General features: G+C 39.2%; 7 protein-coding genes and 1 long non-coding RNA gene across 11 annotated transcripts in view; all 8 read left to right on the top strand.

The window, feature by feature from the left end:
- Positions 1-76: 76 nt before the first annotated feature.
- On the top strand, positions 77-958 carry LOC116920774. The gene is made up of 2 exons (XR_006648368.1): positions 77-558; positions 626-958. It is a non-coding gene; the product is annotated as an uncharacterized LOC116920774 (long non-coding RNA).
- A 380-nt stretch (positions 959-1,338) lies between these two features.
- Positions 1,339-2,127, top strand: LOC116920861 (metacaspase-1). The gene is made up of 2 exons (XM_032927021.2): positions 1,339-1,526; positions 1,611-2,127. Exons 1-2 carry the CDS (start codon positions 1,506-1,508, stop codon positions 1,962-1,964), a joined length of 375 nt encoding a protein of 124 aa, XP_032782912.2. The 5' UTR covers positions 1,339-1,505; the 3' UTR covers positions 1,965-2,127.
- A 189-nt stretch (positions 2,128-2,316) lies between these two features.
- LOC116920436 lies at positions 2,317-3,346 on the top strand. Its single transcript, XM_045179420.1, has 4 exons — positions 2,317-2,472; positions 2,536-2,674; positions 2,758-2,928; positions 2,996-3,346. Exons 1-4 carry the CDS (start codon positions 2,317-2,319, stop codon positions 3,205-3,207), a joined length of 678 nt encoding a protein of 225 aa, XP_045035355.1. The 3' UTR covers positions 3,208-3,346.
- Positions 3,347-3,825: 479 nt separating this feature from the next.
- On the top strand, positions 3,826-4,727 carry LOC116920817 (glycine-rich cell wall structural protein). The gene is made up of 3 exons (XM_032926954.2): positions 3,826-3,985; positions 4,071-4,287; positions 4,368-4,727. The coding sequence occupies exons 1-3, from the start codon at positions 3,968-3,970 to the stop codon at positions 4,535-4,537; spliced, it is 405 nt and encodes a 134-aa protein (XP_032782845.1). The 5' UTR covers positions 3,826-3,967; the 3' UTR covers positions 4,538-4,727.
- A 307-nt stretch (positions 4,728-5,034) lies between these two features.
- The window catches only part of LOC116918436, a 29,780-nt gene continuing 18,710 nt past the window's right edge, over positions 5,035-16,104 (top strand). Inside the window, exon 1 of one of the 2 annotated variants that reach the window (XM_045174909.1) lies at positions 5,035-5,238. In XM_045174909.1, the coding sequence (XP_045030844.1) occupies positions 5,166-5,238 (73 nt within the window). In that variant the 5' untranslated portion in view covers positions 5,035-5,165. The remainder of the gene's footprint in view (positions 5,239-16,104) is intronic. The other variant, XM_045174907.1, reaches the window with a different exon arrangement.
- On the top strand, positions 6,590-7,773 carry LOC123473815 (serine/threonine-protein kinase/endoribonuclease IRE1-like). Its single transcript, XM_045175202.1, has 3 exons — positions 6,590-6,913; positions 7,010-7,509; positions 7,570-7,773. Exons 1-3 carry the CDS (start codon positions 6,591-6,593, stop codon positions 7,746-7,748), a joined length of 1,002 nt encoding a protein of 333 aa, XP_045031137.1. The 5' UTR covers position 6,590; the 3' UTR covers positions 7,749-7,773.
- LOC116936134 (F-box-like/WD repeat-containing protein TBL1XR1-A) lies at positions 8,659-11,736 on the top strand. Its single transcript, XM_045175172.1, has 8 exons — positions 8,659-8,745; positions 8,851-9,071; positions 9,251-9,418; positions 9,815-10,084; positions 10,172-10,329; positions 10,910-11,072; positions 11,218-11,340; positions 11,456-11,736. The coding sequence occupies exons 2-8, from the start codon at positions 8,883-8,885 to the stop codon at positions 11,534-11,536; spliced, it is 1,152 nt and encodes a 383-aa protein (XP_045031107.1). The 5' UTR covers positions 8,659-8,745; positions 8,851-8,882; the 3' UTR covers positions 11,537-11,736.
- Positions 11,933-15,860, top strand: LOC116936133 (lactosylceramide 1,3-N-acetyl-beta-D-glucosaminyltransferase). Of its 3 annotated transcripts, none has more exons than XM_045175233.1 (10): positions 11,933-12,159; positions 12,229-12,315; positions 12,406-12,441; positions 12,577-12,717; positions 12,811-13,031; positions 13,120-13,914; positions 14,000-14,257; positions 14,319-15,234; positions 15,358-15,451; positions 15,540-15,860. In XM_045175233.1, the coding sequence occupies exons 6-7, from the start codon at positions 13,140-13,142 to the stop codon at positions 14,200-14,202; spliced, it is 978 nt and encodes a 325-aa protein (XP_045031168.1). In that variant the 5' UTR covers positions 11,933-12,159; positions 12,229-12,315; positions 12,406-12,441; positions 12,577-12,717; positions 12,811-13,031; positions 13,120-13,139; the 3' UTR covers positions 14,203-14,257; positions 14,319-15,234; positions 15,358-15,451; positions 15,540-15,860. The 3 variants fall into 3 exon arrangements, with proteins under 3 accessions (XP_045031168.1, XP_045031163.1, XP_045031173.1); XM_045175238.1 differs by having other exon boundaries at positions 11,934-12,159; positions 14,000-14,216; XM_045175228.1 differs by having other exon boundaries at positions 14,000-15,234.

Genomic DNA, 16,104 nt, shown 5'->3' on the forward strand with positions numbered 1-16,104 from the left:
TTACGTCCTAGAATTTCCCAGCCCCTTTTTTTTTTTTGCTTGTTTTTTGGGGATTTTCCAGATTTTACGTTGGGGAAATTTCCTTTGTGTTATACGATGACATTTCCCTTAACATTTAGCGCAGTCGGGGGACGGGATATCCCTTTTTTCGCTTTCGATTTGTGACGAATAAATTTTAAAATGCTTGAATATCGTGTCTAAAACTCTTGGGCATCTGTTTGTTTATTTCATAGTTCAATTAAGAAGTTTTTAAACTATTTCCTACACAACGAAGGCCCATTCAATGGTTTCGCTTCACTAGGGACGTTCGTCTTCGTCCATAACACGTTGGTTCAATTCGCTTTGCAGAAATCATTTCGCAAAAATGGCTGAATCCAACTATTTCTCGTGTGATGCTTCATCGCAAGACCATGTTTTCAGTTCGTTCGAACGTCACCTGGTACCACGTCGAAATCCAATTGAAGAAGAGCGACGATCTGCATACGATGTTGCAGGTTACCTCTGATTTGTTACACCAACTGGATCGTCTGAGATCATCTTTATTGACTGCTGAAAATGGTGATTTTTTCAAGATGAAGAAGGCAAACGATCCAAGAGCACATGCGATCTACCTTTTATCAACAAGATCAAGGTGAAAACGGATTTGATTAAGCGATCGAGACCAGCCACGGTTCCTCTGGGCGTTCTGGTGCAGATTGAAGAACAGCAACCCGCAACAAAGAAACCAGTGGATTCTGGAAATTTTCCGAAAGACGTGGTCTGTTACCTAATGAAGAATGTAACCAGCATGTTTTCAAAGTTAATGCGCCTCTGGCAGCCTCCTCCAGCGTCCATTCTTCCGCTTTATTACAATCAAAAGATGTAATCACCTCGGCTTTTTCTTTCGGCTCTCCTTAACAATTGCATTTCTAATGTACACGACGATCGAGTTTGAAATAAACTTGCACTGATCATTTAATCCACTTTTCTTTTTATTGTTCTCTACTAATAAAGTCTGCAATAGATTCGCCAAGGTTTTTTTTCCTTTTTTTTACTCACTTGCCATAAAAATGTTTTCAATTCTGATTTCACGGAACCATAAAGCCAAACATCCGGCGGCTATGACAAGTGGTTTCTTCATTCATAAGCATTCAAATATTTTAAACAAAATTGGCAGAGTATAGCGTCAAGGGCATCACACATCGATGCGGTGAACAAGACCCTGGAACTATAATTTTTTTTTTTTTTGTCCTACTCTTCATGGAACTCTGCACCAGATTCGACGTACTGCGACTTTTATTGACTTTTAAGTGCATTAGAGTGACGTATTGCACCAGGATTGACCTCGGTCCATAAAACGCAAAAGAATGGATGACTCCGGACGACACTGGTGACACAGTGACATGGACGAACTTTACACTTAATGCGATTCAATTTCTCTTTTTCTTTCTCTTATATTACCTGTCTGCTGTCGTATATAAAGATCAAGAATTCGCCAGTAACTCCAAACACAAGTTTGAAACACCATGTCTCCTTCATTCTCTACGGTAATTTCTATTTCTTTAGCAATTGAATTGTATGTAACTCTTCAAAGATGTTCCAACATGTTGAAATTCGTTGATTGTAAACAGATTTTGATGGCCGTTTTGGCTGTGATCGTTGGCTCAATGGCGGCCAAAGATTCGACGGTGAGTGCCAGATCGCGTTATTATCACGGCGGAGCTTATAGCCAACCGGATTATTACGGAGGAGCTGCTGGAAGTCACGGTGCAGTTTACCCGTTGGCTAACAATCAATACGGCGGTGGTTACGTGCCCGTAGTTCAGCCAACAAACTATTACGGAGGGTCTTACGGTTCACATCAGCATCACCAACCAACGAGCCCTTACGGCCCTTCCTATCAAGGATCCAACAACGGATTTTACGGCTCGCCATTTCCTAGCACCTACGGAACGAATCCCGCGTACGGAAATTCACCATACTAACGAAATCGATGGACTTGATTGATTTCATTCGAGCCAATCAAAGACAAATGGGGAGATCCCTTATAGATAATTATACAATTCTAAATTCCAAATAATATAAGCCGCACCCATTTTAATTGTGTAAAAGCTTCAACTGGTGAAACAATAAAATTTGACTTGCCAATTGTTGTACCAACTCCGAATTTGTTGGCTGATTTATGATGCCATTTCTTTAGATGATGATGTTCTTCCACTTCCTCAAAGTCGTAAATTTCTTTTAAAGCTCTTCTAGCTCCATAACGGTTAACACACGAACGCACGAAGCCCATCAGCCAATCATACCTTTTAAGGAATATTAAAAAAAAAAAGAGGAATGGACGTGAATGCTGGGGGAGAGGAACGTGTATATAGTTTGGAGGCCACACTCGACTCGGGGCTCAGTTCAAGTTCACGCGTTCGTCTCACCAACAGGATATACGTTCAAACGGTGACAGCTATGGTTAGTCTCGAGTTTTCTTTGGTTTTCACGGTATGCCATATATAATTAACGTGGATTTAAATGGACTTAGATTAAACTATGGATTTTTATTAGTTGGTGCTTGCGGTCGTTTTCGCTTTCCCTCAGCCGAATAGCGACGATTCAGCGGTTGCGGTTAGTCCCGAGGCTTCAGCTCCATCAGGGGAAGGCGAATCGGTCGACACGCGTTATCGACCTGTTCATCGTCCTTACGGTATACAACAACAGACTTTTAATCATTTAAAATTAAAGCTTGTATAGATTTACGAACACGTTTTGAATGGAATTCTCTACAAGGTTACGGTGGCCAACAATATGGAAGTAATTATTACAGCAATCAACAATATCAAAGCCATTACAGCAGCCAACAGTACGGACATTCTTATGGTCATCAAAATTACGGATATGGACATCAGCCTTATTATGGCCACGATTATTACGATCGCCCTAACGGATACGGCTACAATCGTATAAATATATCATTAGACTATTCACGATGAACTATGATTTGATGTTGGATGGTTATCGTTTAAAGGATATCCCGGGTACTATTACGGAAGGCCGCAAGGCCTTCTGGGCACTGTAGGCAACGTGTTGGATGGACTTTTGGGTTTGCGTGAAGGTGAAAAGAAACAACCGACCGATGGCGTCGTTGCTCCCGCCGACGCACAGCCTCCGGCGGCTGCCGTGGACTCCGCACCAGCTTCAGAAATCGCCAGCGGTGGCGATGGAGTCGTTTTCCAGTGAACAGAAACGCGGCAAAATGAATCACGACTTGATTACGCGTCCATTTGATTAATTCAGTGTGTATCCAGTTAACCCCACCTATCCCTTTATGTCGTGATCTTACATGTTGTTCTGAATAGAATTGATTGTTCCATTAAAACTAAATTTCTTCTGTACATTCCTTAAACATTTTCGGTAACTGCTGGTTAAAGCTGCGGAGAATCAGAGATCGTCAAAGATATTTTTATTAGAAAACTTAAAGAAAATTACGATCAATTTAAAGCGAAAAAGATATGAGTTGAAAAATTGACGTTATAGGAAAGGCAAAGAACTGGACAGGTAAGGACAAAGGCTTTATCCCAAAAGAAGGCAAACACGTGAAACAAAGGGGGATAAATAAGAAAAGCAGTTCAACTGTCTTTTGTTTTCAATTCTTGTATAAGGGAAGAGGCACGTTTTATCCATAAGGAAATACCCATCGTTCTTCTTGTTCTTTGGTTTTCTCCCAGCCCATGTCGCCATGGGTTTTTCCAGCCTTCTGCCCCGTGTTCCCCTTCATCAGGTACAAGCCCAAACAACAACAACAACATTGCCTAGCCTCGGGTGGGTTGCTATAGTCGAAACCGTATAGAACAAGGGGAAAACCTAGGCAAACGATTCTCAGCTCTATACCCTTTGCAAAACAGCTCCTGTATATAAAAAGGATGAATTCTACTTCAACAATCATCACACTCTGTTCACTCGATTGCTCCAGAGCTCAGTCGAACAATCCTACTCCAGAATGTCTCGAATTCTGATGGTAAGTTCAAAACATACATTTTTAAACACTAAAAAATTAAATTCAAACGATTCAAACATAACAAAGACATTATTTTTGCAAACAGTTGATGCTGTTGGTGGGTGTAACTGTTGCCTTCCCTTATCCGCAAGATGCCGCCGTTCCCGCTGATGTAGTTGCTCCCGTCGACGGTGGCCCTGCTCCTGGCGAAGAAAAGGTGGACGAACGTTTCTTCCTATTGCGTCCTTCGTACGGCGGCCATGGACACGGCCATGGACACCATCATCATGGCGGCTACGCCGGATACGGAAACCAATATAACAGTAAGTCATCATCACCAATGGACTTTCGTTTTCATACGTTTGTTCGAGTCTTAAAAATCCATCGTATTCATATCGTTTAGGATACCCAACGTACGGAGGTTATGGTGGCCACGGAGGTTATGGTGGTCACGGAGGTTACGGGCTCGGCTGGCGTGAGGGACAGAAACCCGGAGAAGCCGCTCCTGATGCTGCAGCCGTGCCCGTTGATGCCGCAGCAGCTCCCGCCAGCGGACAAGTTACCTTCGAATAGAAATTCAACATTTTTTACCTGATGTCTTTTCAATCGCTTCAATCACCAATCGCATCTAAGAGCCACGAATTCACTGTCTGTTGTAATCGAATCGGATTTACTTTTTCAACAACAATCAAAGTCTAATTCAGTTTGCTGTTGATCAGCTGACTGAATGTTAAATCCGACCAATAAATCGACTTTAATCCTTTTTCTGAGTACATCTTATATTTCATTGAGCACAGCATGCACGACATCTCCTTTAATCAGTTACAGTGACCGGTTCTGATTTCAGCATTTAGTCTGCTACACATCAATTTAGCTGATGGCAATTGTTGATCATTTGGAGACTCATCGTTCGAATTACTTTCGAATACATGACGTCTTTCAATCGCCATCTAATTGCCATTGTACATTTTATTTAAAATCAACAATTCCAAAATCGAAACGACCTTAGTGGATTTAATTATTCTTGTCAACGCTGGCAGAAATTACTTTTGGCGAAATTGGATCACAGCCATCTCTATGTTGGCAGTTCCTTTCGTCTCATGTCGTCTCTACATGAGCTCAGTCAGTTCGGAATCTAATTCATTAAAATTGGGACATAGCTCGTCGTCAATGTGCACAGTATTCGCCATTTTGTACTGAAATGAATGAAAGGATAAAGTCGTCTAGCAGTCGAACGCCATGCCATGACTCGGTTGCTTCAAAGTTCAAAGACAGTTTGTAAAATCTCTAAAATTTGCTTTAGTTGTAATGAATTGGATGTGGTTTGTTTGCGATTGTGTAATTTGTGTCAGTCTTTCTTTGTCTTAACTTTTATACGAGATGAAGGGGCGTTTTATTTCGTCACACGTCGTTTCAATGTTTTCGCTGCAAGATCAACTGATTGTTTTATAAGCCAAGGGGGAGGGTTGTTGTTCTTTACGGTTTATACTGTAACTTAGTCGTGGCAGGAGTAATGATGACGGGCACAACAAAAACCATGGTAGACATTTCAAAAAATTTTACGTTTTAATTCGTAATATAAATTTTAAGTTTGAAATGTGGGCCTCGTTGTCTATGTGGTTAAAATGAGGTCATAGAGCTTTCGAATCAAACGAGTAGGACGGGAACTGCGTAAATGAATTAAGATATGGCTGATGAAAATTCAGTTCATCAAGTAAAGCCATAAAAAAACGGCTTAAGGAATTATTTATCGCTCGTTGTTTGAATTAAAGTGTCAAAACTCGCTTTTTATATTAGAAAATGATAGCGGTATCTGCTGCCTGGATTTTAATTATCTTCACAATGGGCCATAGAGTAGATGCGAGACACGAGACGTTGGGCATTTCAAGTTTGTCTAAACCCGTCATAGAAACCAAAGAATACACAATTTCTACACAGTCAGGTAAATGTTTCCGTTTCTATTTGATTGGTTTAGAGTTTATATATAGCAATTTACCTAAACATTAGTTTAAATACGTACCAAACACTTCTTAAGTTCCAATTCTTTTCATTATAACATGTTTTCTTTTTTTGTTGCTTTGTCATACATCTAGCAAGAAAATTAATGAATTTTCTAGATTTTCTTGCACTCTAATCAATCCAAAAGTCAAATTAATAAAAAAAACCATGGTTCACTTAACAGTTAAAAGTTTAACCAGAGTTATAGAATAGAATCTATTCTATAACTTCCATCTATTCAAAATTTTATCTTTCAAAAAATCCATAAGCTATTTGTCTGGTTTTCTTCCCTATTGCAACAACCATTGTCTTGCTTTTGTATTTAATGTAATAGTTTAAATTAGCATTTTAGTCGAGAAAGTATCTTTTATTTATTAATGTTATTGTAATTATAATTTTTTTTTTCTGGAACCAGTGGAACCACTTGTTTGTAATTGTAGTTTAGAATATGGTGAACATTTCCAAAAATTTTCTCTTTGTATATTTACTAGTTCTTAAACCACATGCAACAGGATGGGCAACTGGATGAGCAACTGGATGAGCAACTGGATGGGCAATAGATTGGGCAATAGGATGACCAACTGGATCTGGATGGGGCAATAGGATGACCAACAGAAGGGGCAATAGGATGGCAACCGAGGAACAACCCAAGTCAGAAGAGCATCTTCCGTTTCAGGGGAAAACATTGGAGTGCAAAAACCAGTTTTTCGTTGGAGGTATTTTACTATTTGACGGATATTGGAGGGGCGAGGAAAATGGAAATGCAGATGCTGAATTGGAACGCGTGAAATTAAAGGCCCCTAATCTAAAAAAACAAGTTGCGATAAGAAGAATTAAAAATGAAGACTGCCTTGATGGGTGGACAGTTGCGGCCGACAAACTCATTTGCCTCAATCACAACAATATCCTACGAGTTTTCGGTTATGAGGAGGACGTGGCCAATGGATGGAGGTTTTTATTTTATTTTTTATTTATTTATATTCACATTAATGGCTAAGGAATAAGCAGTGAAAAATAAAGGCAATCTCATTTTTATTTGTGGTCCAGGTATTTTGCTCTGGAACCTTATAGTGCCACGTTATACGAATATTGCGATTACGAGTACAATGGACCGATGCCAAACGAATCGCAAGTTCTTTATCAAATTACCAACGGCGTCAGCTATCTGCATGGCAAAGGAATCGTACATGGCGATTTAAATCCGTTAAACGTCGTCATTGCTGCCCAGTCCCGTCCTGTGCGCATGAAAATTTCAGATTTTGGATTGAGCAAATTCAGTTACAGCAAACAGCTGTCGCAGAAGATGAAAGAAGGAGAAATACCTTTTGAGATGGAACTCTGTCTGAGAAAGTATTGGTATTGTTATTGGTCTTGGACACTGTCAAAGAAAACTGACTCCCTGAAAGGCATCAAAGACGCCAGCGAAGATGTTATTGCAGCTGGATGCATTTTGTTTTATTATCTAAAGCGTGGCAAACACCTTTTTGGTAATGACTTTGAGTCAATCTTGATAAACCTCAAGGAAAAGAATCCAGTCAATTTACCAGGTAAGTTTGCATACATTTACCGCATTTACGACTCTAAATTGTCTTTTTGTGTTCATTGAGGATTGGGTAAAAATCATTTAGGTGAAAATCACTTTGCGTACGAGCCCATCAAAAATATGATAAATCCCCCAGGAAAAGGATTCAATTGGTTGCACATAGCCAATGAGAAATTTAAAGAAGCCCTTTCACGCAAGTCAAGAATTTCCGTTTCGTGTATAGTCTTAGTAATCATTTTCTAAAATGTAATAAATTTTTTGATTAAATTTGCAGTCCAAGTCAACACCAGAAAACTACTTGGTAGTGGAACTTTTGGACAAGTGTTCGAAGGGAAATTTAACGGCGATCTTGTTGCCGTTAAACAAATGACGACGACAACCGCTCAAAAAACAATCATTCAAAGAGAAATGAATACACACATAGAATTGAATCACGTCAACGTAGTGAAACTTTTGGACGTCGCTGATTCTGCCGACAATAGATTCACGTAAAATTGCCATCTAATTTCATTTCCAAATTTATTTGAATTAAACAATTTGTTGAAACCTCCGGACAGACAACTGGTTTTGGAATTGTGCCCTGGGACGTTGGCAGATTGGGCAGACGAAAAGAAATACAACGGACCGAAATTGCCGCCAGACGAATTGGTCCTTTATCAAATCGCCAATGGATTGCATTACATCCACTCGAGAAAATTGGTGCATCGCGATATTAAACCGGAAAATATCCTCATTTCAATGACGACGCCCGTTCAGATGAAAGTCTCTGATTTGTCGTTTGTTAAGAAAACTCAGCACGATATTTTTTCGCAGAGTAAAATAAGAGGAACTCTCCACTGGCTAGCACCTGAGAGACTTGTGTTTTTAAGTGACCCTGATAACAAGTCTGCCGAGCTCCCAGATGGAACAATCAAAAGTGACACGTTTTCATCCGGGTGTGTATTTTTCTATTTCCTGACGCGTGGCACACATCCATTTGGGAAAAATCAAGCCATTGTTCCAGCCAATATTTTGAAAAACAAACAGGAGGAAATCGTCAGCTACAAGCAAAGTAAATCATTCCGATAGATATTTCTTTACTCCATTTAAAACAGCAAAGATTCTGTCTTTTTATCAAATTTACTTAATTAAAATGTTTGAAGAAGATTTCGCGGCAGACGACTTAAACGGAAGAATCCTTGTTGGTTTGGTTGAGGAAATGATTCAATTTGAAAAAGAAGAAAGAATCGGATTGCCTGAGGTAATCAAACAACTATCCACTGTATTGTACGAGAAGAAGGGTAAAGAACTCAACCGTTTATTTTGAAAGTGAATTAATAATGTCGATTCTTTGATTTCGTTTTAGATAAAATCAAATGTCAATTCCAGAGCGTTGACATGTCGTTACACGGGAAGTATAGCATCCGTTTCCACCCCACTAAACTGATTGTTGCTTGTGCCGATAACAAAGAGTTAATATTTTACACTGCAGAAAATTCGTCTATTCCGTTTTCCAATTGGAGAAAGGAAGTCAGATGTCTACCTCTAAACCTCGTTGGGAAAAGAGTGAAAGCTCCTGAGTGGAATGTAAGTCAATAATGGGCTGATTATTTATCCCTGATTTCGGACGGAAACGTAGTCCCCTAACGAAATCTTTATTTGATCTGCATGTTACGGATAAATGTAACGGGTAACGAAATCAGGGACAGACAGAAATCATTTTTTTGTATAATTAAGTGAAAATATAACGCGAAACTTTGAATTAGATTAACGGGACACAACTAGCTTTTGGAGTTGGTGACGGTACTCTCGTCGTATGGAGTTACCCAAAGTGCGAAATTCTCTTCCAAAGGAGCATTTATGTTCGTTTCGATTACCGTCCACTTATGGAATGGAATCCAACCAGGCCCAACTTGTTCGCTACTTTTCTTTGTGTAAGTTGAAACGTTAATTTTGAGTGGCCCTTCAACAAACTTGGGTTCGTTTTCATATCGATTATCCGTCCTTTTTTGTGTTTTTGTTGCGCAATGATTAAAATTTACTTGAACGCTTACGCCATTTGAAAATCATTAAAGTTCATCACAATATCGTCGTTATTCTGATTGCGTCGAAAAGAAACTGTTAGTGTTAAAGCATTTACGATTTGATGTTTTAAATTAACGTTTCATTCCTTAAATTCAAAATTAAATTTTCCATTTCCATAAAGTGAACGTGTGGAGGTGCCAGTTCAGCAAAGTAAAAATTGTACCTTTTTATGCAAATTTATTCTGATGCAAATCATTTTACATTTGATCCGTTTATTTTCTTTCACTTCACTATTGTTCGTGCAGGACGAGAATCAAGTGTTGTTATGTGATTCATCCGTTGGCGACGTCATCACCACAATTGACAGTGAAGGCGTTAGGGCTGTGAATTGGATCTCTGAAAATCGTATCGCCGTCTCTTCTTTTAGAAGAACGATTCAGATTTTTGAAATAGATGAAAACAATTTGACAATAAATCGACTCGTTAAAGAATTCAGAAATGGATACGGTTGTCATTATCTGGAATGGAATGAAAGGACCCAATATTTAGCCAGTGTTGGTGGTGGCCGGATCAATGTAAATCATTTGTTTATTCTGACGTAACAGAAAGAAATGGAGAAAATTACTTTTTTATTCAATTTGTCTGTTTTTTTTTCTTGGCAGATTTGGTCCATGGATCATGACACACCAATTTATAGCATGAAGACTCTTGAAGTGGACGAAATTCACTCATTTGCTTGGCGTCCGTGCATAGGAAATGGGGAAGAAAAGGACGGAATCGAAATGGCAAGGAAATCCGTTAAAAACTTCTTTTTTGCTTAGTAAGTCATTTAAAACGTCAATTCTAGTTCGACGATATTGTTTGTTCGACTGTAGACCTTTGTAACGTGCACGTATTTTGTTTTGTTTTGTTTTTTTCCAACGTGAATCACCCGGGGAATCGTTGCGACTGAATTCAAAACCCTTGACTACGGGGACGCGGATTCGAGGTTGAACAAAAAACTTTTTCTGGTATTAGTTAGTTCAACTTGAAGGTTAACGAACACAGTGCCATTCGATGGTTGGACGCCAACCGAAACGCATGCATGAAAATCAGCGAAAGGGAAAAAAAAGGAAAAATTCTAACAAATATATTCACGAATCCAATCCGTTTCCCTGTCTAGTCTTTTAAAGGAACGTCTTTCGGGCTTTTGTTCGATGAACTGCCAGCGTTGAATATCAACTAATAAAATGCATAAGCTCAAGGAGGGAAAATGTCTCCAATTGAAAAGAAAAATCCCTACGAGGGGATAGGCATTTTTTATTTTAAAAAAATCACTTTGTGAATTGATGTAAAATCCATGCCCGATGTTTTTGTTTTCAGTTCTGGTATTCTCTGATGGGTTTCTTTTTGTCATTTAGTGCATCGATCTCCAATGGCGTTTTTATTTGGAATCCCCTGGAAAGTGAACAACAGCCGCGACGTCTTTCAGAAGATACAGACATAGGAACGGTCGCCTTTTCATCGGACGGTCGATTTCTTGCAGCCGGAAGCCGTGGGAAATTAATGATTTGGTCAGCGGAGGTGAGAAAACAATCTGTTTAGAATGTCATTGTTTTAGCCATGATTTTATAGAATCACACAATGCTACGCGCTTAAAGTTAAAAGGATTCTTTTAACTTTATCAAATAGTTTTTACCTTCCACGCCTATTTTTTTTTTCTTTTCAGGATTGGGAACAAATTGACACCCACTCGAAATGTAATGACGAAATAACGGATTTCTCTTGGCTTTGCACTAAAACATCTACAAACCTTTACGAGAATAAATTAATAGTCAATCATGGATATGGGGTAAGTGATACCTGCTTAGATCCACGGATTTCAAATCATTCTACCTGACTAGCAATTTACAATTTTACCATGTCACACAATTAATGCTCGTTCGCACCATTTTCTTTCTATGTAGCCCATTGCCGTACTTGAATACGCGTTCGAAGAAAGTGAAGTTTCTGATTCAGCCAATCAAATATTAACAGAATCCAATTAGCAATTACGAGGATGAGACGAGGACGTGGATGCTGATAGCGACGACGTCCTCCAAAACGCCTAAAGAGGTCATTCCCCTAAATATAACCAAGTGAAGAAGTCCTGCAAAAGACAACGTCATATTTTCGAAATCAAAGATGTTTCAGTTACTTTTTTCATCCAAATGTAGCCTATTGTAGCAATTTAAAATACTTTATTGGATTTTTGCATTCTGATTGTTTTCACTGCATTGTGCATTTAGATTTGATCTGATTTTCATTTAGAGGTGAAAGAATCTAACCGATTGCAAGAGAAGGAATATTTCACAAGCATTTTCTCAGACGACGGACATTCGGTTTGTGATTGTCGCTGAGGTAGTCTTCTATTTGGGCTAAATGGAAGTGTCTTACATCCGATATGAAGTTAATGTTCTTTAACGTCCTTATGAACTCGTCCCAAGGGCTTCAAATGTTGACGAGTTCACTGGATTTCGCCCCCATTGCGGCACCTGGAACGAATGTCATTGGCTGCTGTGTTGTCCGCATTTGTTCCAGCAGGATTCACTTGCATCTGGAACTTCTTCTACATAAAGCCACTGGAAGAGCACGTCTGATTCGCCTCATAAACTTTAGAACTCCGCGCTACGTAAAAAGGCTATTTAACGAAATTCATTCGTGCAAAATTATGTCTAATATTTTGTCATTTTTGTTTTAGGTTTTGGGCGTTGCCAAGTTGGTGTGATGGTTTTCTCTATCTGGCAATCGATACGCATACCTACGCCAACAGGTAAAGAAGCTTAAGGTAAGTTTCAATATCTTACTACTCTGACTAATGATGACGAGAAGAGAAGATACACTTTGATATTTTTTATTCCCGTTTGTCCTTATACAGGTGGCGCCATTAGGGTCTACTTATTTCCTTCTTCTGGTATGTACACCATGTCGTCATTATTATTTCGGATTTTGCTGTCTAAGATTATGGTTTCATTTAATGTGGGCAACCTCCTGATTGTCCCATTTTTTTCTTTACCAATTTCATGCGGCTGTCGATGACGTGCACAAGATCCGCTTCGCAGCGATGGATAAATGGCTGATGGAAAACGATAGTCGACTTCCCCTTGAATGAAACTTGTCCTTCGACTCCGGTATCAATAGTCAAATTGAATTGCCTCACATCAGCGCACGCAGTGTTTACTTTTCATGGGTATGTTGACAGCTCAGACAAGAGAGCCTTCACGATGGAACAATGCGTGTTCTTAATTGAAAGGTAATAAAACTACATCGATTGGCTGTATAGGTTTCAAACACAGGTTCGTGATGCAAGCAATTTGACCACCTGTACAATACAGCACGCACGAAGTCTCCTTCAATCAATTGCAGTGACGGGGTTTAGCTTTCAGCATTTAATCTGCTTCATCTAAATTCAGCTAATGGCAATTGTTTTCTCACTTGGACACTCAGCTTTGAGACGATCCATAGCCTACACTGCGACCAACCGATTTGTATAAGTGTAACAAGGTCAGTTCCTATCTACCGCTTGGCATTAAAAGGCCTTTTACTCCTGCCAAAATTCATTTTATTAACAAATTCTCTGTGTTAATCGTAGCGAGTAATTATCGACTGAAAATGGAACTGGGGATCATAACGGCCATATTGGTTATTATGTGTCACGTAGCTGACTTTCAAATGCTGCCAAATCAGACGGATTATATCGTTAAAATCCTCAATGAAGAAAGGAAAGTTCTGTACAATTACGCAGTTCCATATTTGCATGATAATCCATATCCAGGAGTGGAAAAGTATACGCACTACGAAATGGCTCGTTTAGGGATGCTGCCATTAGTGAATGTCAAACCACTCATTCCTAAACTGGGCCCAATCATCAACGACGTCACCTCTTTCAAATACCCCATCACCGTTTCATCGTGTAAAAGGAACCCAACTAGTCGCAGTGTATTCATAGCTGTCATTTCGGCAACAGAAAATGTTCTGAATAGGGAAAAAATCCGTAAAACATGGAAAAACCACGTCTCCGTTGTTGTTGGCAAAGGTTTGCTGAGCGTGGCCCGTTTTGTCTTTGTTTTAGGAAGGTCGAGCGACAGTCTGTTGCAGGGCAAAATTCGAGGGGAGAGCACGTTTCTTAGAGATATCCTTCAGTTAGACATTTTGGACTTTTACAGAAATTTACCTTTTAAAATGGCAGGATTGCTGAACTGGATGAACATCAATTGCCCGAAAATTAGCTTTTTGCTGAAAGTTGATGATGATGTCTACGTCAACGTGCACAATGTTGCAAAGATGGTTGAATCCTACCACCAAACGGGCAAGTTCTCTATGTTTGGTCGCAGTCAGAATTATGGATTCCCTCCTGATCGCTTAAACAATTTTGGACCAGCAAGAGGTACGTGAAACTAATGGACTGGTTGTATGGCTTACTAAAATTACGTCAATATTCCAAATTTAATGTAACACTTTTGATTCGACAGATCCAAATCGGTATCAAATAACATTGGAAGCTTGGCCGTGGCATACGTATCCTGATTACATAATCGGGCCAGTCTATATGATACACGGCAGCTCAATCCTTCCCTTATTAGCCGCTATGCAGACGACGCCCGTGAATCCTTTCGAGGATGTTTACGTGACGGGAATTTGTTCAGAAAAAGCTGGGATTAAAGTCCTTTTTTAGTCTGGTACCACAAGGTGAGTTTGATTGTTAGTGCCATCTCTTCCGCCAGTATGAGGCGGGTATCAGTAAATGGCTCAACACAGACTGACGTGATATCCTGTTCAAATAACAAACAGCTTGTATGCTCATTCGCCATTTGATGACCAATGTGAGGCACGGAAATATCTCGCATGGGACGATTGGTTATCACCGCTGTCCCACGAACAGATCGGCAACCTCTACAGCGGTGCAACCAATAAATCATGTGACAGCCCCAATGCTTCCATCAAGTTTAACTTCAGAAGCAATTATTCTACTTATCCTTGAACGCGTGCAACTTTGTGCTGTTGAGGTAAAGATTGGACCTCCTGAATATTGTCATCAAAACTTTATATTATTCATTGTAAGAGAATGTCATCAATGGAAAGTTATCACTTCCACGTCATGGGAGATCTGTGGCAAAAAGTCAGACTTGATTCGTTTTTTTTTCTAAAGATCTAGATCGAGCTATAAAATCACATGAAAAACATAAGAAATTGAACGAAGATCGCACAAAATCTACCTTGTTTTCATGTGAATCTTTTAGTTTTTGAGTGATGTGAATTTAAATGTGGTAGCGTCAAAACCACTTTTATTACGTTTTATTCAAAGCTATGTGTTACTAACGAGTAAAACTAATGATTTATTCGGAATCAGCATTCAATTTTGATTGTGATAGGCGAGTTTTTAGGGGATTCTAAGAGATGTCACTTTTTGCGAATTTTGACAAAAGTGGGAAGGGTATAGCCTTCCCACTTTTTCATTTTTGCAAAAATCTAAATATAGCTAAAAATATTTGATTTCGATTCAAAATTTTACGCTGATTACGAAAATCAACTTTGTTTTCACATGGGCTTTATAGTTTTTGAGTTATTCGAATTCGTTCGTGAGCAGACGAACCATTGAAAGAGCCTTGCGTACTTTAACAACATCCAACCATATGCTAGTAGAACCAGAAACATTGTTTTGACAAGTACTGTCATACTTTGGTTACAGGTTTTCGCTAAAAACCAAGTAAATAACGGGTTTAATCGTGTTAAATCTATAATTTTTCGATTCGAGTCTATTTAGGTGTTAGAACTGAAATTGGCCCAGGCTGACCCTACGAGTAACAACAGTTTTTTTTTCCCTTTTCAGAGCATTTTCGGTTGCTGAAACGACAGCTACGAATACACTGCGACTAGTTGGGCTCCTTTACGCGAAGAAACGGTGACGGGGTATTTGAAAAAAGGTGACGTCATTGATGATTTCATATTCACTAATGGCAGCATCCCTAAACGAGTCATTTCGTAATTCGTATACTTTTTTCACTAGTATAGTTAGGCTAGTATAGGCTTTATAGGTACTTTGTACTCCTTAGCTGCTGGGGGGAAATAGACAATTTTGACACTAGCAGACGTTAGCGGCCCTCCGGTATCCATCCAAATAACAAACAGCATCTATGCTGCTCATTCGCCATTTGATTGTTGATGATTGATCGCATGGGACGACTGGGTATCACCGCTGTTCCACGAGGAGATCGACAACTTCTACAGCGGTGCAATCAATAAATCTTGCGACAGCCCCGATGCTTTCATCAAGTTCGTCAAAGTTTTTGAAATCAATGTAAAAAACGAATACACAAATTTTTTGTGAATTTGTGATAGAGGTGTTTTTTCCCCGTTTATTTCAACATTGATTAGTTTGACAAGAAAACGAATGTTTTTTTCTAAATCAGCGTAAAATTTTGTATGTTACGAATGATTTTTATTGAATTCCAAGAGATGCCACTTTTTGCGGATTTTGACAAAAGTCTTATTATAGGTAGAAAGGCCTGATTTCCATTCAAAATTAACGCTAATAACGATTATCAATTCTGTTTTAATACGGGCTTTATAGTTTTTG

The sequence above is a fragment of the Daphnia magna genome, linkage group LG1 (genome assembly GCF_020631705.1).
Source record: "Daphnia magna isolate NIES linkage group LG1, ASM2063170v1.1, whole genome shotgun sequence".
NCBI lineage: Eukaryota > Metazoa > Arthropoda > Branchiopoda > Diplostraca > Daphniidae > Daphnia > Daphnia magna.